The following is a 21,009-nucleotide window of genomic DNA, read 5'->3' as shown; positions in this document are numbered from 1 at the left end:
TAATTCATAACTTTCTATGGGTCAAATGCTAAGCTTCTCATCGTGGACCCAAAGTCTTTGCATCAGGTCACATATGGCGCACCAGTGGCTGACGATGAAAATGCCGAAGTAGAGCTGGAAGACGGATGCGAAGAGGGCGAAGGCCACTGTCCTCGCCCCGATGGTGAAGAAGTGCCACAGCATTTGGGTGATCACGGCCTTGTAGGACATGGGCAGCTTGTCGTCGCGGGAGTCCCGGAGAACCTTCTGGTAGGAGGCGATCATCCAGGCCAGAGAGACCAGAGAGGCCGAGGCCGAGAGGCCTGGAGGGACAGACGAAGAGAGAGAGACAGAGAGAAAAATAAGAGGAAGAGAACAGAGGAAATAGAAATACAAAGACATTTTGGTGATGAAGGGGGAAATGAAAGAAAGAAATAGAGATAAAAAAGCAGATAAAACAAAGTCTGATTATAACAAACACACTGGAATCAAACACCAATATTTCTGTCAAAGTAACTCTGAGGCTGCAATTCAGTCATTGTGCACTATAGTGTCTCCAAAGTGGAATCGACTGATGGGTCTTAACTACAACAGTGATATTGTAAAACAAAATATTTGCAGAAGAAAGGTATTGAAATTTAAGGCTTCTGTATGAATCCACTGAAGAGCAAAAATAAACAGTTACAAATACCTAAAGTATTTTAAAGGTAGAGCATGACAGGAAATACTAACATGAGAATCTTAAGTCAGGGTCCATTCATGAGCTTTTTCGAAGCTTTTAACCACCAAGTGTGACGGCCATGACAACTGACCAACTCCACCAGCTTATGAAAGCTGCAAGCTTTGTAAATAGCCAGTGAGTTTATTAGGGCTGCCCCCTAATGGTCGACCAAACGTTGGTCGACCAGAAACATCATTAGACGGCAAGATTTCATTGGTCGCTTAGCTACAGAAAACAAAAAACAAAAAAGTGAAACTCTATTAGGAGCTACGCCTTGTCAAAATAAATCAAAACCTTAATTTGAAAGGACAGACACAGGAAGTGTCCACGCTCAGCAGTCAAGACAGCTCACAGATATCTTTCCCTTCCTCTGTAAATATTCAGTCTGATAAACACGGGAAAGTTGATCATGTTAGTGCAGGGCTACCCAGAGCTTTACAACTGTCCCACAGACGAAAAACTTATAAACAGACACACTTATAAACAGCACCTGGAAGAAGATCAGCTCTGCACTCAGGACTTCAGGTAAACAGGCTATATGATGCGTGTTATACAACTTGTGCAGAATAACTTTATTCCGTCGTATGCTCAGTACTTTACACGTGTGTTTTTACTAAAACATTACTAATTAAACCACTCATCATTTATTACGCAGAGTTCAAACGCATGCACTTGCCCAGGCACGATACTCAGCTGTGCGTGAGACTGTTTAAATATTACGGTTTTAGTGAAAAACATGTTTGGGAAGCACTGAGCATACGCCTGGATTAATGAGACTTGGGTTATGCTGCAGGAGCTGTGTGAGAGTTTGTAAGCAGATATTTTGATATAATTTTGCCGTTGTTAAACTCGGCCCCCTATGACTTCAGATCATCAAGAATTTTCTCTGTTTTTGAATTCTTTGTTCGCTGTGGAGGAATGCCAGAAAGATTAACACATGGTGAGCGATTTATATACAAATGGTCATTTTGTGGGTGAAGTATTCCTTTAAGATATTTTGTGCTTGTGAAAATCACACAATAGGAAAACGACTTCTGTTTCCATCAGATGGAATAACGTCTCAAAATTAATGAATGAGTAATCAATTGATGCTAAAATGCTAATGTAGCACCTTTAAATGCGTTTCCTCTTCGCTCATTCAGATGGACTGGAACCATTTTTTTTACTGAAGTCAAACGATCATTAGCCTGCGCACGTAACTGTGAGGCGTACTGCGAGCCACCCAGAGTGCAGTTTAACACATTAAACATTCATGTGTGTTAATCATGCAGTCTTGTCTCAAATTAGCCATGAATCACACTGAGAAGGCATTAAAATTTGAGCAGAGAAAGAGCTGCACCAACTTTGCATTTTAATGTCATTTTGATCATCCTGGATTTTTTTTATGAAGAGAACTTGAACATTCCTCTCATGCAGAAACTCACTGATATTTGAAATTGATATTTACAAAACTACTGCTGTTGAAAACAAGTTTCTGCTTTGAGGATGACTTCCAGGAGCAGTTTTTTAGGTCTATATGATCACTGTTTGGGGGAAATGTGGCATCCTGCCAAAACTGTTTTTGTATAAATCATCTCTCTGCAGCTTTGTACTGCCTTTTCCTTCTTTTTAAAAAACATATACAAAACCCAAAACCAGTGAAGTTGGCACGTTATGTAAATCGTAGATAAAAACAGAATACAATGATTTGCAAATCCTTTTCAACTTATATTCAATTGAATACACTGCAAAGACAAGATGTTTAATGTTCAAACTGAGAAACTTTATTTTTTTTTTGCAAATAATCATTAACTTAGAATTTAAAGGCAGCAACACATTGCAAAAAAGTTGGCACAGGGGCCTTTTTACCACTGTGTTACATCGCCTTTCCTTTTAACGACACTCAGTAAACGTTTGGGAACTGAGGAGACCAATTTTTGAAGCTTTTCAGGTGGAACTCTTTCCCATTCTTGCTTGATGTACAGCTTAAGTTGTTCAACAGTCCGGGGTCTCCGTTGTCGTATTTTCCGCTTCATAATGCGCCACACATTTTCAATGGGAGACAGGTCTGGACTACAGGCAGGCCAGTCTAGTACCCGCACTCTTTTACTATGGAGCCATGCTGTTGTAACACGTGCAGAATGTGGCTTGGCATTGTCTTGCTGAAATAAGCAGGGGCGTCCATGAAAAAGACGTTGCTTGGATGGCAACATATGTTGCTCCAAAACCTGTATGTACCTTTCAGCATTAATGGTGCCTTCACATATGTGTAAGTTGCCCATGCCTTGGGCACTAATACACCCCCATACCATCACAGATGCTGGCTTTTGAACTTTGTGCCTATAACAGTCCGGATGGTTCTTTTCCTCTTTGGTCCGGAGGACACGACGTCCACAGTTTCCAAAAACAATTTGAAATGTGGACTCGTCAGACCACAGAACACTTTTCCACTTTGCATCAGTCCATCTTAGATGAGCTCGGGCCCAGCGAAGCCGGCGGCGTTTCTGGGTGCTGTTGATGAATGGCTTTCGCTTTGCATTGTAGAGTTTTAACTTGCACTTGCAGATGTAGCGACGAACTGTAGTTACTGACAGTGGTTTTCTGAAGTGTTCCTGAGCCCATGTGGTGATGTCCTTTACACACTGATGTCGGTTTTTGATGCAGTACCGCCTGAGAGATCGAAGGTCACAGGCATTCAATGTTGGTTTTCGGCCTTGTCGCTTACGTGCAGTGATTTCTCCAGATTCTCTGAACCTTTTGACGATATTACGGACCGTAGATGATGAAATCCCTAAATTTCTTGCAATAGCTCGTTGAGGAATGTTGTTCTTAAACTGTTCGACAATCAGCTCACGCATTTGTTCACTAAGTGGTGACCCTCGCCCCATCCTTGTTTGTGAATGACTGAGCATTTCAGGGAAGCTGCTTTTATACCCAATCATGGCACCCACCTGTTCCCAATTAGCCCGTTCACCTGTGGGATGTTCCAAATAAGTGTTTGATGAGCATTCCTCAACTTTCTCAGTCTTTTTTGCCACTTGTGCCAGCTTTTTTGAAACATGTTGCAGGCATCAAATTCCAAATGAGCTAATATTTGCAAGAAATTACAAAGTTTCCTGTTCGAACATTAAGTAACTTGTCTTTGCAGTGTATTCAATTGAATATAGGTTGAAAAGGATTTGCAAATCATTGTATTCTGTTTTTATTTACGGTTTACACAACATGCCAACTTCACTGGTTTTGGGTTTTGTATAAGAAAACTGGCTTTTTATTTTTATTTTCCTCTTTTCCCTTGTATCAAAATGCCTTAAAAGAATGCAGGACTTTTTGCTTTATTACATTTACATTGTACTCAATTGCTATGCAGACTGCAGTGTTTTTCTTGGATTCCAGTTTTGTGTTCGTTGTAGTTGAAACACCTTGAACGCCTGCTCACGCTCGTTTGCATAAATATGGATTACAAGTTGTTAGAGTATAGAAAAACACTTGTTGTGCCAACAAAACAAACTTCAGAGGATGTTCTGTTAACTTGTGTTCTTTGGTTGTGGATTTCACTCCATGTTCACGTCAGGACAGCAGCTTTATTTCACTGTGGGTTTAGAGGAAGCAGTAACCTCCAGGCAGAAAAATGAAGCCAATGTGGAGGTGCCAAAACCTGCAGTTCTTTGAATGACCACTTGAGGCTGGCTCCAGAAGCGAGTCAATTCTCATAGACCTCCAGGTAAAATGCCAAAACATTCTGATCGTAAGTCATGACATATCGCACCAGTGCCGGGATGTAAACAAGAGCACGCGATTAGGTTCAGGAAAAAAAAAACAACATTCTACATTCATACGAGAAGCAACTACCGGCTCCCAGGTGAAAGTCCAGGGTTTGTTGGTCCCATCCACCACCCTTCCTGCCCGCTCGACTTGGACTTCCTGCTGCTAGGCGATGTTACAGAATAATTGCAAGCAGCCGAGTATCATGCCAACATGAAAGGACGTTTTTTTCGTCTGTGTCTGACACCTGAAGTCACTGACCAAGCAATGGATTTCGACAACTTTGGAGACAAGGTTAGACGAATCACATTCTTGGAACCCATTGGCCGTATTTGGCGTCTGACTTCCGGTAGACGGCGATACAGCCTCTGGGGGCAGACCCCCGATTTTTTGGCATTCCGGTTTGATTTGGGCGGAGGAGGTGAATTTCCGTTTCCGACTTCCATTTATATATAAGTAAATATGCTGAACCATTGTGATGGATTCAGAGTTTGCAGCGACGCCAATTATGTTCCGCCTTGTTAGTTCACAGCACGGACCGTTTAACCTGGCAACAACTGCAGCCGGCTCAAACGTGATTGGTCAATATCAAGCGGACTACAAACAGCCTACAACCGGAAACCAGGGCTCTTCCATTCTTCTTCCGGAGGCAAGATCTCCGGGGTTTGCCTACAGACTCTACATTCACTGAATGTAGAGTCTGTATATAGATACTAAACGAATCAGAATGGGACAGGCAGAAGGTAGGCTGAAGCCAGGCAGACGATTGAGAAGCCGGTGGCTGAGTCCTCACAGGACGCGCACACAGTGGCGAGTGTGGCGACACACTGAATGTCTCTGGACCAGGAAACCACAGATAAGCAAATGGGAACACTTACGCCGCAGCGTCATCGTCAGACAGTAACAAGGACACAGAAGCAGATCTCAAGATCAGGGACAGAAAGCTGATGAGGGTCTCAGAACAATCTGGCAAAGAGTGACTGTGAGGCCGGGGTATATAGATATATACTGGCTGTGAGTAAAGAGGAACCGGTGAACTGAGTTGCCTAGATGACATAAGCATGAACCAGAGCTGAGGTGTGGAGTTTTGTAGGTTATAAGTGTTGCTATATGATACACACAATTTTTTTTTAAACTTACATCTAGATGTGTTGGTAAATATATGATTTATCTGCTTTTATCTGCATCTTTATTATGTCTTATGAATTGATCTTGTCTTTAAACTGTTTTCTACCGAACAACCACCTCTTGCTGATACCGGAGTTGATAAACCCCGCGAGTCCGACCAGTGACGTGTCACGTTCCCTGGAATGCATTTTAAGAAAACAAACCAAAGCACCAACAGAGGAAATGAACCCAAAACAAAGGGGATTATGGGTAGAAAGAGACAGATGCAGTTTGTCATGCTTGGAAAGCCCAGCAAATCCCAACATTTGGAGAAACTGGAACCGGCAAATGTTTGGGATTTGTACTAAACAGATGACTTGAATGATTAATTGGCAGCAGTGAGTTGAATAATTTGATTGGTTGGCTGATGGATGAATCAATGAGCTATATCAGCTCTGAGGTGACATTAGCTGTGTGGGAATGTCTGTGCTGTATGATACATGTGCCCAAACATGTATGAATATTAACAGACGGCAGTTTAGCGAGCACAGACAGAAGTGTGTGTGTGTGTGTGTGTGTGTGTGCGCGCGCTCTGATAATTGTATTTTTGTGAGGACTTTAGGTTTTGGACCTCAAGAGAGGACAGTGTTTGAGCGAGGACGGTCTTTTTAGTCTCTATAGTTTTGTATTTTTTATTTATTTTCATTTTAATATCTGTTTTTAATTCAGTTTAGTTTCAGTTAGTTTCCAGAGTGTGTTTGTTCTTTTAAGTTTAGTTTTTATTGTTTAAAAATGTTAAGTTTTAGCTTAACATTTAATAGCTTCAGTGTAGTTTTAGTTTTTTTAATGATATGAGGGTTTTTGTCAAGGGAAAGATTTAAGATGTTCAGAAAAGGTATTAGAACACAAACGTAACACTTTGAGGGGGCAGTTGACGTATACGTATGTAGACATCCCAGTCCCTATCAACATAATATATATGTAACCAGTGGACTCTGGTGATGTCTGTGGCATTATGTAGATATGAAGAGGCCCAGACGGAGGATATCTTTGGAGGTGATCTCCATTTATTCCTGACAAATCTGACAGCAAGAGGCGAAAACGAAATCTTCTGTCAATTATGACCATATAACTCGAGCCCCTACACAAATAGCTATATAATGACAAAAACTCTGTGTGTCTGTTCCATGTTTTTCTCCTCACTGACTTGGTCAATCCATGTGAAATTTGGCACAGTGGTAGAGGGTCATGGGAGGATGCCAATGAAGCAATATTACATCAATTGGCCAAAGGGGGGCGCTATAGCAACCGATTGAAATTGCAAACTTTGAATGGGCATATCTCATGCCCTGTATGTCGTAGAGACATGAAACTTTGCACAGAGATGCCTCTCCTCATGAGGAACACATTTGTCTCAAGAACCCATAACTTCCGTTTATAAAGATTTTCCGCCATTTTGAATTTTTTGAAAAACACTTCAAATGGATCTCTTCCTAGGAAGTTTGAGCGATCTGCATGAAACTGGGTGAACATAATCTAGGGACCAATATCTAAAGTTCCCTCTTGGCAAAAGTTGGAAAACTTACTAAAACTGAGCTTCTATAAGGCAATGAATATTGCGGAGGGCGTGGCTCATCACATAAAGGTGTATAACATCTCAAGGGTTTCACCCATCACCACGCAACTTTGTAGGCATATGACCACACATAATCTGAGGGGACCCCTCCATTATTGACCCCATCAAACAAAATGGGGGCGCTAGAGAGCTCATTTCTTATCTAGGCCTAACCGCCATATGGATTTTTACTAAACTTGGTAGATATGTAGATATGCTTCAAAATGGCTAAAATGCGACCGATCACTGTGGCTCCCCCTGTGGACCAATGTTCTTTAAACAGTTTAACTATCTGCCTTTCAACGTGCTACCTCAACTACTAATGTACAGTTTTAGCCCACTAACTATCCCACTATTGGCAATGGTACTGTACTTTCAATAAAGCAATCGTACTATCAAATGCACAAAAACTCTGAATACATTGCTTTTCTTAATTGGTTCAGTTGACTATTTAATGTGCAATTTCCTATGACCTGTATCCCAAACACACACCATGTGAAACTGTACGTGGGCAACTGTGCACTCAATGGGTATGGACTAGTTATACAATAATTTTAGGCTAAAAAATGAACTCATAAACAGCTTAACAGCACTAAAACACAGAAATGACTACCAGAGCAATGTCGCTTACCTCTCCCACAGAGTACAACAGTAAAAGGGGAGAGGCAAGGTGAATGTAGGGGTACAGAAACGTATCAAACGTTCCACATATTGACTATGGAGGCCTAAGCATGTCAGGTAATAACACGGTCATGATCATGACCTTTATATTTAACTGCCGCTCGACGCAGAGCTGAAGGACCACGAGCCGCTCTTTTATTGCTCTTTTTGTCCAGTTAGCATGAGCTAACACAGCAAAACATTCTCTCCTCCCTACTCATCATATTGGTGCTTGGGTCAAAGCCTCGCAGCAGTGGGTAACATCTGACAACAAGCCAAAACAGAAACAGCTGAACTTTGTTGTTAAACCTGTTAATAACCATTGGATGACATTAGCTGTGTGATGCTAACAGTTAGCCCTGCCACTGTGTGTGTGTGTGTGTGTGTGTGTCCCAGGAACAGTGCTCCGATCCCGCAGCAGCAGTCTCATGATAAAGACAGAGAGCAAATTTGCACTAAAGTTGCAGTGACTGGACAAAATTTAAACTGTTGTGATCAAAGCATCCTGGAGGAGCTGAGTAATGTTGACTTTACCATGATAAAGCACTACAGCAGCAGGGCTAAGACTATGTACTTCTTTCTCCCACACCCACACCTCTTGCAGGGGAGCCACCAGCTCAGCTACAGCACAAGTTTCTGAACAGAAACACTGTTAAAGGGCCATGAATGTGCCTCTGTTGACTGTCAAAGCTCCACTGAGCTTCCTGAATGAAATAACGAGCTGGACCGCAGCTGCTCTCGGCTGGTTTGCTCTGATGACCAGCACTGCGGTCGTGCACATCCCTCTCCATGCCACACTACGCTGTTACATTCACTCAGTGTCCCTCACAGAATCTGCGGGTGGAACACCTGATAAATGTGGGAATGCACGTCACTCAAGATTTTTTTGTTGGTCACATGAGTGTGTTGTGTATTCGTGTAGCTTCTTTGTGTGTTTTGTACAAATACGTGTCTGACACTTGACTTGTGTGTGTGTGTGTGTGTGTGTCTTCAGCGTGTGTGTGTGTTTCACTCAGAGAGAAAGTTTTGTTTTATTCATCAAAGGCCAATCTGCTTCTTGTAAGAGGTGCATGAATAACGCATCGACTGTCCTACTGATATCTGCCTTCAACACACACACACACACACACACACACACACACACACACACTCACGCACACACACACACACACACACACACACACACACCCTTCATTAAACCTTAGTCTCTCTCTCGTGGCTGATTACTGCTGATACAATCCAATAAAATGAAGTCCAATAAAAGGAGATAACCATCAGTTTTCTCAAAGGATAATTCTGTCTTGTTACAGCTTGGATCTTATTTTCATAGTTTTCATCAGTAATAATCATATTGTGCTCAAAAACTTCACTGTGGTGAAGTGGTTTCAATAATCTGGCTTGTTTACAACTCCTCTTCCTCAGTCTGACTTTATTATAGCGATATAGCGGTGTCCCAGATTTCAGCACTTAACTTGGTGAGCGCAGTTTTATCATATCAGTCAAACTTTACGAACTGTTGGAGCAGGAGGTGCTCAGGATGTCACTGACCTTGCAGAGGGAGGACGGTGTTTCCGTGGATCATGATGCTCAGCTGGAGGACGAGCTGCGGAGCCGACTTCAGGAAGGCCTCCAGGAGGCGCAGCATGGTGATGTCGGCGCTCTCAAACATTAGCCGCCAGTGGAAGTGGCGGCTGGGCCCGTTGCTGTGCCAACGGCTCTGGGCGCCCAGGTAGAGGGCGTGGATGTACCTGAGGGTGAGAGGCAGAGAGGTTTAGAGTAGTGATACTTGTTACTAAACTCCACTTTTGTCAGATCATCATTTTTACAGGACTGGAGACTTTTAGTGGCAATCAGATGAATCTGCACATTTTTCTTTGCTCCCACAATGTGTTTTATTTCATTTCCTGTTGATCTTTTTCACACACAACCATCTCTAGGGTTTACAGAGGATGGTCCCAACAAGAGAAAATATCCAGTGAGCCAAAATGCCTTGTTGATGCCAGAGGTCAGAGGAGAATGACCAGACTGGTTCAAGATGATAGAAAGGCAACAGGAAGTCAAATAAGCACTGGTTCCAACCAAGGTGTGCAGAAGACCATCTCTGAAGCAACAACACCTTGTCCAACCTTGAAGCAGATGGGCTACAGCAGCAGAAGACCACACCAGGTGCCACTCCTGTCAGCTAACAACAGGAAACTGAGGCTACAATTCACACTGGTTTTCTCACCAAAACTGGACAATAGAAGATTGGAAAAACCACATTCAGATGGAAGCATGGATCCATCCTGCCTTGTATCAACGCTTCAGGCTGCTGCTGGTGGTGTAATGGTGTGGGGGAGATTTTCTTAGTACCAACTGAGCATGGTTTAAACACCACAGCCTACCTGAGTATTGTTGCTGAGCGTGTCCATCCCTTTATGACCACAGTGTACCCATCTTCTGATGGCTACTTCCAGCAGGATAACGCACCATGTCACAAAGCTCACATCATCTCAAACATGACAATGAGTTCACTGTACTCCAATGGCCTCCACAGTCACCAGATCTCAGTCCAATAGAGCACCTTTGGGATGTGCTGGAACGGGAGATTCTCATGATGGAAACTGTGTGATGTCATCATGTCAATATGGACCAAAATCTCTGAGGAATGTTTCCAGCACCTTGTTGAATCTATGACACCAAGAATTAAGGCAGTTCTGAAGGCAAAAGGGGTCCCACCTGGTACTAGCAAGGTGTCCCTAATAATCTGGCCACCCCCTATGAAACATTTTTTGGGGTGCTACTGTTTCCCAGCACAACATACTTTTTTTTCTGGTTTGGCAGATTTACATCTCTTTCATTTTCCCGTAAGCGTGCACACTCTGACTGCCATAAACAGAGCAGTGTTTTATGGGAGTAATCACTTACTCTAAAGAGAAAAACAACAGGATCTCAGTGAGGGAGGCTTCTTGTTTACACTGAAGTGTTCAGTCTGATGAAGACGCTGTAGGTGTATATTTTAGAGCAGCAATCTTCATTAGAGAAGCTCAACCGATGTAAACACAAGCTGGTACAAGAGTATAACAGAATAAAAATCTAAACGACATCTTCCAGGAGAAAAATGTGAACCATCAGCACGCCGCTCTCCTGGGAGATAAAAACACCTCAGAGTGCTGTGTGTTTCTCCAGGGAAACACCTTTACCCTCACCTGTCACTGTTCAACTCTGATGTGCTTTTGTTTTGTTGTTTCTTTTGTGTCAGTGACGGAATCAGTCGCCGGGTTGCAGCGGGTCAACAGGCACACGCTGCAGAGTAGCCTCGATTTTTGGAGAGAAATGATGTGAGGAGAGGAGGGGCAGCGCCGCTCAAAGATCTGAAATGCTTCTGTGTGCTGGAGGTTTTATTTTCACCTGCTGGTGCAGCATGAGGTCTGCATCACAGAGACACTGCTGTCAGTCGGGAGCAGGAGTGGAGAGTGTGAGAAAAACACAGGATAACTTTTTGAAAAACAGGTTTATACTATGACTGAGGAAACAATGTTAGAAGGAAGAAGTTGTTTTACGCTGACAGTGAAATGAACACAGTGAGCTGTGGATTTGTGATTAAAGTATTTTCATGAATTAGAAAAGCTATCACCAATGAATAATACAGCATCATGTGTGTGTCTAATGCCTGGTTCAGACTACACATTTTTGTCGGTTCCAACAGTCACTTTGTCAGATTAGGCAATTGTGGAGTCATGAAATCGTGCCGTGACTTGGCCGACAGACATGACACACTACACGATGGTCCACACCAATCATCTCTGCTCGTCTTTCACGACATGCATGATGTCATCAGATTATTTTTGTTATTTTTATTATTTCAGTCACTGTGTCTGGTCTTGTGGCAGCAGAAATGTTATCGTAGTCACGTAAAAAGTGCCAGCAGATGGCAGGAGCTACATTTGAAGTACCGCATGCAAGCAATGCAAGTCACTGTATCCTCCACAAGTTCCTGCAAATGTTTCACAATTAAAGAAAATGTATTGATATTTTATTAGATTCTCTCAACCAAAATTAAAATGGGCTTTTAATTTTGAACAGATAGAGAGAGAAGACATGAATGACAAAGAGAAAATCAAACATGCTAGACTTTCTATCTGAACCGCATGAGGTGTCACAGACGTGGCGTTGGTTGTCGTCTGCTATGACACACTACATGAGATAAAAGGATGGATTATCACGTATGACACTCATTGTTGTTCATGATCTGAGCTGATGCCGTACAGCACTGCGTCGGGCTGTAATCGAACTGATATCGTATAGTGTGAACCCGGCACAAGTGACGAGCAGTCTTTGTTTGTACTTCCAGGTGTGTGACTGGTGTTGGTTCTAATGGAAGTACATCTGTTTCCTGAAGGCCCTGACACACCAAGGTGACGGTTGGCTGTTGTTCAGCGTTGATCTGTTGGTGAGCGTCTGTCACCCTTTGGTGTGTTCTGCACCGTTAGCCCTTGTTGGATCTTGTTGACTTTCCTCTGGCCAATTCAGCGTTTATTCACTAATTGGCGTCTGAGATGGCGGTGCCAGTGAATAAAATCACTCTGATTGGCTGTTCAGCTCAGCGCAGGAAGAGAGAAATGGAAGTCAGGGAAGCAAACAAATGGCTAAAATGAAGAGGGCATGACGTCAAAACAAACTAGTTATACGTATAAGGTAAGATTATTTTTTTCAATGCTAACCACTGCACCGCCGTGCCACCCCATGTGCTACAAGTTATTCAACTAAATTTTGTTTTAAAAGAACCTTTATGGGGAAGCATAGAGTGGGTTGTTCCACTGCAGCGAAACTAGACAGTCATTGGATATGCTTGGTTTTGTCCCGCCCATTGGGCGCTCAGCGTCTCTGGGGGTCTATGGGGCAGTGGGCTGGCCTCGGCTGGCCTGGACGCTGGGCTTCTGCATGATGATTGGATGATCTGTCTGAGGCTGAATCCCTTTTTGATTGACAGCGAAATGAGCGAATCAGCGATGTTGAAATATAAACCACCACCAGAGCATTTTTCAAGTTTCATTCCGTTGTTCCGAGTTGATCTGGAGACTTTTCCAATCCTCTTAGTGACTTTTTCTTTGTTAAAAACGACTAGCGACAAATCTAGCATCTTGTTCTGATGTTATTGGAGACTGCACTCGTGTTTGGAGACTCTGACTTCTGTTGCTCTGCAGTTACTGTCCCCAACGAGCAGTGAGTGCTGCTGTGAGCCCCTCCACCGTCCCAAAGCACTCACAAGCGGTCACACTAGCCTCGCGCAGCAGCCCCAGAGGGTAGAATTTACGTATAAATAAACAGACACATTTTATGATGTAGGCCGAAAATGAGCTTCCCCTCCTTGAAAGACCAGCAGCCGCCACTGATGTCATCTGTATAAGCTGATACATGAATCGGCCAAAATGCCTTTTCTTATTTTTTATGATAAATAAATATTATACATTGATAAGTATTGTATTTCATGTCTCCATCTGCTGGTGGGCCGTCACAATAAGAGTATGCATGAATAATATGATGCTAATTCCACTACAGAAGAGACTTGATGATCACTAAAATCAGGTGGGGAAAAAGTGGATATATCAATATCAGTATTGGTTATCGCCAAATAAGTTATCTATCAGCATATCAGACATCGGCAAAAAGTCCAATATTGTGCATCCCTAATTCACACAGTAGAACATGACACAGATAGTCTGTGAAAAAACTTCTAATGGCATTTGTAAGAATCCACTGCGGCTGAACGAAAACAACCAATCAGAGTCATGGAGTCTCTAATGCAGCTGTCAATCACTGCGCGTGAACTGCTGTCAAACTGTCAAATTAGGCAGCGCTGATCAAATATGAACAGGATTCTGTTGCTGCATTGCCTATTTCTCACCTCAAATGTTTTCAGAAACATTTTAGTGTTTAGCTGTAAAATGAGAAAGTTTGCTCCGGTCGTTAAGCCACGCTACGTTGGGGTTTAACGGTTGTCCACAAGGCAGCCGGGGTCACAAACGCTCTCATGTTACAGCTGAACAGTACACTAAGATAGTTTTCTTTCCTCCTGTTCTTTTTTTCACAGATTGTCTGTCTCATGTGCGACTGTGTGGGTTTAGTGACAGACAAAGTTATAAAGTTCCCAACTACAGCTTTAAGGGGTCACGCCTTCGATGGATGACTAATAAATGTGGCTGAAATGTGCCTGGTGTTACTGTGTCTGGGAGGAAAGACTGATGCATCATGGGAGAGGAGGATGGCAGACAGTAGTAGTGCAGCAGGACGGATGGGTTGTGGAGGAGAAATGAAGCTCGCTGGAGGAAAAGTGAGACGACACTCACTTCCTGTGCTTCTGCATCCCCCAGCAGATTTTAAATAGAGGAGTAAAAATAACCCAGAAGTGTAAGTACATGCACAAACACACACACACACACACACACACACACACACACAGGCACACACACGCACACACAGGCACACACACGTCAGCATATATGATGCAGTTCAAGCCTGCAAAATACAGACAAGCATGGATACACGTGTGTATGTGTTTGACACTCCTACACACCTGAACACAGAGACACACGTATAATATGTCTCATGTGTGCGCGTGCACACACACACACACACACACACACACACACACACACACACACACACAGACAGACAGGCAGGAAGGCCAACGAGGCGGCCTGGAAATCTGTAGCTCTGCAAATAATTTGCTGTCCAAGCACTGCTGGAACTCCTCCAGTCGATCCCTACGTCCCTCCATCTCCACCTCTGTAATTCTCCGTTTGTCTGTCTCTGTTATTGTCTTTCACTCTTTTATCTCTGATCTCTTCATTTTTATGTCTTTTCTGTACACATGCTGTTTCAAGGGGCTGAAAAATGAAGCCGATGCTTAAAACTGCAGTTCCTCGAATGGCCACTTTTCTCTGATAACTTTAAGATCCAGATGTTCAGGAGGTTTTTATCAGGAGCTCAATTATCTGCAGAGATCTCTTATTCTCCAAAACAAATTGACCCGCTGATTTGAACCGGTAAATAAACACTAAATAAAGCAGTTTCACAATAAAAATATCAGTGATTTTCCCACGCTCTTGTCTGTTAAATATGGACGATGACGTGAAAACATGAATGTCCCTCCCTATCTAAAGCCAGAGTTTGGTTTGTCCTTTCTGGGCTACTGTGGCAACATGGCCGACTCTCTGGGCGCTAACTTTCCTTTTTTACCTTGCCAGTGTGTCCTCATGTGTCACTCTGGGTCCCTACTCCAAATCTGGAGGGTTTTGTGGATCCCTGAAAGTTTTGCATGGCGGAGTAGATAACTGATCAGTCAATCCAATCAGAGCAGACCAGATCAGGTTGGATTTGATGAGAGGAGCTGCTGTCAGCTAAATTTTCAACTTTCAGACACAGCTCAATGAACATTTAAGTTTCACTTTCACTGCGCCTGATGGTCCAGCTCCAAACATAGAAAATCAAAACAGGCTGCCACAAATAAATTTATGGAGATGACACGTGGATGGATGTGTGGGAAACCGTGGAATTCACCTACTCTACCTAAATTTGACGCACTGCTCCTTTAAAAGTAGCCTTACGCCGGAATTCCACTGGATGCGTGTCTGTTGCGGAACGGCTGCGCTGGTTATCTGCTGCGTGCTCCGCTGTCTGTCAACACCCACCGGCTGCTTTTGCTGTGCGGAGCGGTGCAGCTCTGCCGGACAGTAGGAGTCACAAGGACCCACAAGATCTCGCGAATTCACGCATAATCGCGCGATATAACAAGATGTAGTTTCTACAAACAGAACCACAAAACCAGAGGAGTAGTAGGAAGACATCTTGGTGCACCTCCATGATTAACATCTCCTCGTCCATGGTGTCAACGGGGTGAAATGACGTCTGAAAACCTCTGACCTGTTGACTTCAGGCCTGCCTCCACCCATGATGACGTTTTCAAGGTGTAGTGCAGGGAAATATGATCCGCTATGAACACTGTGTATTTTATTTTGAAAATTAACTGGATGTTTTATTGTGTTGCTGTGCACGACTTCCTGCCCCACACGATCTGATCAGTGCTGAATTGTTGCGTTGTGCTCCGGCGTCCGACATAAATAGAAGTCCTGCGTATCTGTTGCGGAGGGCTCCGGAGCACCACAGCTGTGACGGAGCTGGAACGCAGCACAGCTGCAGCTGGTGGAAGCACACACATTAACTAGAATTGAAATGTATCGGCTCCGCTGCCGTTCCGGAGCACAGACGCAACCAGCACGCATCTGGTGGAATTCTGGGGTTAGCTTTTCTCTACATCCCGATTTACCTTTTCCTTTTTGTTATTTTAACACTACTCCCGCTATTGCCGAGGTTTTCCGTCATTTACGACAGAATGCTTCCCCACCGCTGACGAGATATTCCAGCAACCGTGTTTTCACTGTTATAAGATAGGGGGCGCTGTTACACATGTTGTGAAATAGCATAGCACCACCGTGTCCAAAAACAAAGGAAGAAGATCCACTTGTACACTGCATGAAAATGCCAGTGACTCAGACTCCGACACTTCCTGTTTTGATCAACATTCTGAATCTGAGTTGGACGAGGAAGCAAAAAAGTTTGGTGGGACGACGGTGATAAAAAAGAAATGGAATAAAATAGATTTTTTTTCTGTGTTTAAAAAGAGAAGGTCTTTTCTTTAATTTACATGTACATACTGTTCACATATTCACAGAGCAAATTATTCGGTGGGTCTGGAAAGATTAGTTAATATGATCAAAAATGCTGTCTCATTATTTATCTGTTTTCTGTTTTTCTCCCACTTGTCATATTTCTTACTTGTTGAGTGTCTCTCTCCTCTACCTTTCTTTCAGTGTTGATTTTTGTCCTTTCTCTCTCAATTTATCTTCATCTTTCTCCTTTTTTGTCCCGTCCTCTCTTTTCCTGCCTCCTTTCCTTCGCTTGTTATCTCTCATTTTGTCCCTCCCTCAATCCAATTTCATGCAGCTATTGTCTCTTTCTCTCTCCCTCCAATTTATTTTGCTCTTCCCTCAGGCGTTCTCTCTGCCTCCAGCTTCCAATCTATAAAGTCTATATGAATCCTCTCCTCCTGCTCCTCCTCTCCACTCCTGCCGCTGTCACTCTGCATTTCTCCTCCCCGTATTCTTACTATATGCTTACTTTATCCTCCTTCCTCCCGCTGTTCCTCCTCTTCTCCTCTCGGCCAAAACTCTACTATCTACAAGGCCACAGTTGGACCGCTGAGACCCTGAACATTTGTGAAAAGAGCTGAGTGTGTGTGTGTGTGTGTGTGTGTGTGCGTGTGGAGTCTTTAGAGAACTGCTGCCAAGTGTGATGGTGAGCCAAGAATGAACCCAAGGAGAGAAATACACACACAGAAGAAATTAAACTGTTATACACACTTCATTTAAATCCCCTTTAAATGAATATTACAGGTCAACAGTTGAAACGCAGCGATCGGCAGCAGAATGGAGACGGATGCAGAGATTTGTAAATTAACTGAAATCACCAGAAGTAGCAGCAGCCCTTTCAACATTTGTGCAGTCCAATCAGGAAGCTGTGGAATTATTGTGCCTCCCCAAAAATTAAACTATTTGCAGTGTTATTTCAGTTAATTTACTCAAGTGCTGTGCTTTAAGGGATAGTTTGGATTTGCTTAAGTGGGGTTGTACGAGGTACTCCTCCACAGTCTGTGTAGTACCTACAGTAGATGTCGGTCAGCAGGCTCCCAGTTTAGAGAGGCAGACAGGAGTGCTAAGCAATAGCTCCTTTTACACTGCCAGATTTTCAGCTAATGTTGGGCCGTTTTGCCGGCAAGCTGCGAGCGTTTAGACACACAGAGCTGGATTGGCGAGTTGATCTGAGGTGCCCAATTTTCCGCCTTGTAGGGTAGACATATTGGCGGAACCCTTTTAGTTTAAACAGACCGAGGTGGCATTTGGCAACGGGAGGGGCTGTTGAAGACTTGTGGGAGGAGCTGTTGATGACGCCGCATGTGCGAGCCTCTGGCGGTGGATAAACAGGAAACAGCTGATAGCAGGAATTAGCGAGCAGCTAGTAGCAAGAGGGAAACACAAACCTGACAGACACTGTAAAGATGAGCAACTGGGGAGACAAGGAATTGCGCGCCCTCCTTGTCCTCGCAAACGAAGAGGCCATTAACTGTCAGATGGCGGGGACGGTGAAGAACGGGCTGACTTACGAGAGAATCGCCAAAGGACTGATCAGCCGTGGCTTCCCTCCCACGTCACTGTTTACGTCACACGCTGAGCTACACGTTTTGTTCCTTGCTCACGCCCCCCATTGCCCCGAAAAAGGCGCATTCTGTATAGACAAAAGTAGGTAGGCAGCATTTTGCTGCACTCCCCGATTTTATTTTATACTGCCAATGCTGAAAAAAGACTGATTGGGCTTTCCTGCAAATTTGCACAACTCCTGTTTAAAAAGGGCTAATGTAAGCTAAGCAATGTGCTTCTTTGGATGCAGGCAGAAGCAAAACATATTTTAGACACCTTAAAAAATTAGTTAAAGTGTTGGCTGTATTTAGAATATTTTCACCACTTTACTTTGCCATCAGACAGCCCTCTCCAATGGGAAACTGCAGCCGTTATATCGCTCTCTTCAAAGCCATCAGACTCCTTTGACAAAAACAGTAATTTTTCCTTGCAGAACACCGGAGCTGCTGGTCTACTGCTGCCTCCGGCCACAGCTGTCGCCACTGTGAAGGCATAAATATCAGTTTTCAGCAGTATCTATATACAGTACATGTAGACAGGGCCTACATGTAACTGGTTTGTTCAACAAACTGGCTGCAAACTGTTATATTAGTTTTCAGTACTCTGTTTTGTTCCAGAACTTTTTTTGTCATGCTGCAAGTCACTCACGCCCTCTTACACCATAGCTGTCCTATCAGATAAAGGCAAAAAGCCCCCAAAAATATCAAGAAAAATAATAGAGATGAGTGTTTGTTATATCCATAATAACTTTTTTTTAATAGGATTCACTGTATTGTGTTTTTTTTTTAAACAATCATAAATAGATAATAAATTAAAAAAAGTTTCTTGAATAATACTTTAAACTTTATATATAACAATTTTATTTTGCTCTTTTTACAAAAAAATAAAATCCTGAAATATGAGCCCAGTGAACATTCTTTTTAAAGGTTTTCTTACACCTCTTAAATGAAGAAGGCCTTGCCTTACGTGGGGAACCAGGTTGGGCACCAGTATTTTCCATCAGTGGTTCACCGCAAGTGATTCATGAACTTGTCAAGTTTGTAAAAATAATGTTAGCATATTATATTTGTTTGGAAAACATGTTTAGTATAAGACAGTTGTTTTGAACCTTGTGAGCTGTAATGGAGCTGAGTTTTGTGATGTTGACTTTGTTTAAAGTTGCTGTTGTCCCTGGCTTCATGAGAAGATGAGATGTCCACTTTTTTAAAACATTTTCTTACACCTCTTAAAACGAAGAAGGCCACGCCCCACCTGGGGAACCAGGTTGGGCACGAGTGTTTTCAATCAGTTGTTCTAAGTTGGTGGGTCGCTGGTCCATTCTGAATGGACAGCATGTGACTCACGAACATGTCAAGTTTGTAAAAACACACTTGGCAGTGAAGTACAGTGAATTTCCAGCACAGAGCTTTTATTTTCAAATGCTGTTTCCTGCTGTAGAGTGAGAGACTCACGGACAGCTACTTGACAGAGACAGCAAACTAGTTCGACAACATGGCCAAACACAAATATGACGCTGGTGGACCTTTATGACCAAGGAGAACCCTGAGGCTGGACCAGTTGGGAACCACCCCTTTAGATAATTGTGTGATTCCAACATTGTTGCAACAGTTTGGAGAGAGCCCATATCTGTTTCAACATGATCGTGTCCCCAACAGCCAGACTGATAAAGAAATGGTTTTCCCAGTTTGGTGTGGGAGAAATGACTGGTCTGCACAGAACCCTGACCTCCTGTGAGATGAACTGGACTGAGAGCCGGACCTTATCACCCGACATCAGAGCCGGAGCTCACTGATGCTCCTGTGGCTGAATGGGAGCAAATCTCTGCAGCCAGGTTCCAAAATCTGATGGAAAGCGTTCCCAAAATAGCGGCGGCTGTTGTAGCAGCAGATTAACGCTCATGGTTTTGGATTGAGATGTTCAACAATCACACATGGCTGGAAAGTTCAGCTGGCTACTCTGTGGGCCCTCTCTACCGGACACTTTATCACCTGATGTAAAAAAGATAAGTTATTATCTGTCTGTAAATGAATTAAAAGTCATCCTGTTGTTGTAACAAACTGTCTGAGACTCACATTTAAATGACGGCTTCCTGTTTTTGTAATTATGATCATTATTAGAATAATTATTTTCACACTAAGGCATCAATTCACACGCCGCAGATTCCTCATCATTACGGCTCATTGACTTGAAATTGGTCAGCACATGTTCGTTCAGGACACAGCGAGAGGCAATAAACAAAGGCCAGGAAACAGATATTAGAGTCAGGAGTAATTAATGATTTGTTTACCTGGAGCAACAAACCAGACTAATAATAACTATGAGGATAATAGAAGTGGATAGCTGGCACCAGGAGGCTGTTATCATGTTAAATCACTCAATTATTTCCTAATGATTAATTCTATATCTGCGGCTTACAAGACTGATGACATCTGTGTATGCTTTTCTGATGTCATAACTCTACATCTTAACCGCAGTGACATCACCGACAGTCGGGCCATTACTGTAAATCCTCCGTCGATGAGAGAGAAAGGAGAGCAGGGGGAGGAAACAGAAACAGAGAGCGACGGAGGGGGGGAAGAGAAAGTGTTTATTAATAACTCGTCCCTGCAGTTGATCAAAGACTCGACTGGAGTTCTGACCCGCGCCCTCGTCAGTCTCCACGGTGATAAATTGGTACCAGCACCAGGCTTTTAACGAGCCGCTGATCTATTAGCTCGACTCGCACACACTCCACGGAAAATTTCTCTATATCCTGCAAATCTTTCAGCTGAGGAAGAGGAAGAGGAAGAGACAGAGCGCTCTTTAACCTTCATCACTTGTCTGAAGAGACTCACAACCTGCCCATTATCGCGCCAGCAATCAGTGGCATTTATTGCCTCTCTGTGTGTAGGCCTACGTGTGTGTACATACACACTTCATGATCAAATGTCTCTTATGAAACACACAGAGCT

At 43.3% G+C, this 21,009-nt stretch overlaps 1 protein-coding gene across 1 annotated transcript in view; it reads right to left on the bottom strand.

The window, feature by feature from the left end:
• xkr7b (XK, Kell blood group complex subunit-related family, member 7b) overlaps nucleotides 1-21,009 on the bottom strand; it is a 126,467-nt gene that overhangs the window by 9,781 nt on the left and 95,677 nt on the right. The window contains exons 2-3 of the mRNA XM_033629506.2: nucleotides 9,372-9,571; nucleotides 83-302 (exon numbers count right to left, since the gene is read on the bottom strand). Coding sequence (XP_033485397.1) covers nucleotides 83-302; nucleotides 9,372-9,571 — 420 coding nt within the window. The remainder of the gene's footprint in view (nucleotides 1-82; nucleotides 303-9,371; nucleotides 9,572-21,009) is intronic.

This window comes from Epinephelus lanceolatus, chromosome 8 (assembly GCF_041903045.1).
Source record: "Epinephelus lanceolatus isolate andai-2023 chromosome 8, ASM4190304v1, whole genome shotgun sequence".
In the NCBI taxonomy this organism is placed as follows: Eukaryota; Metazoa; Chordata; class Actinopteri; order Perciformes; family Serranidae; genus Epinephelus; species Epinephelus lanceolatus.
Note: the sequence above shows the minus strand (reverse complement) of the source record. Positions and strands in the feature narration are given on the sequence as shown.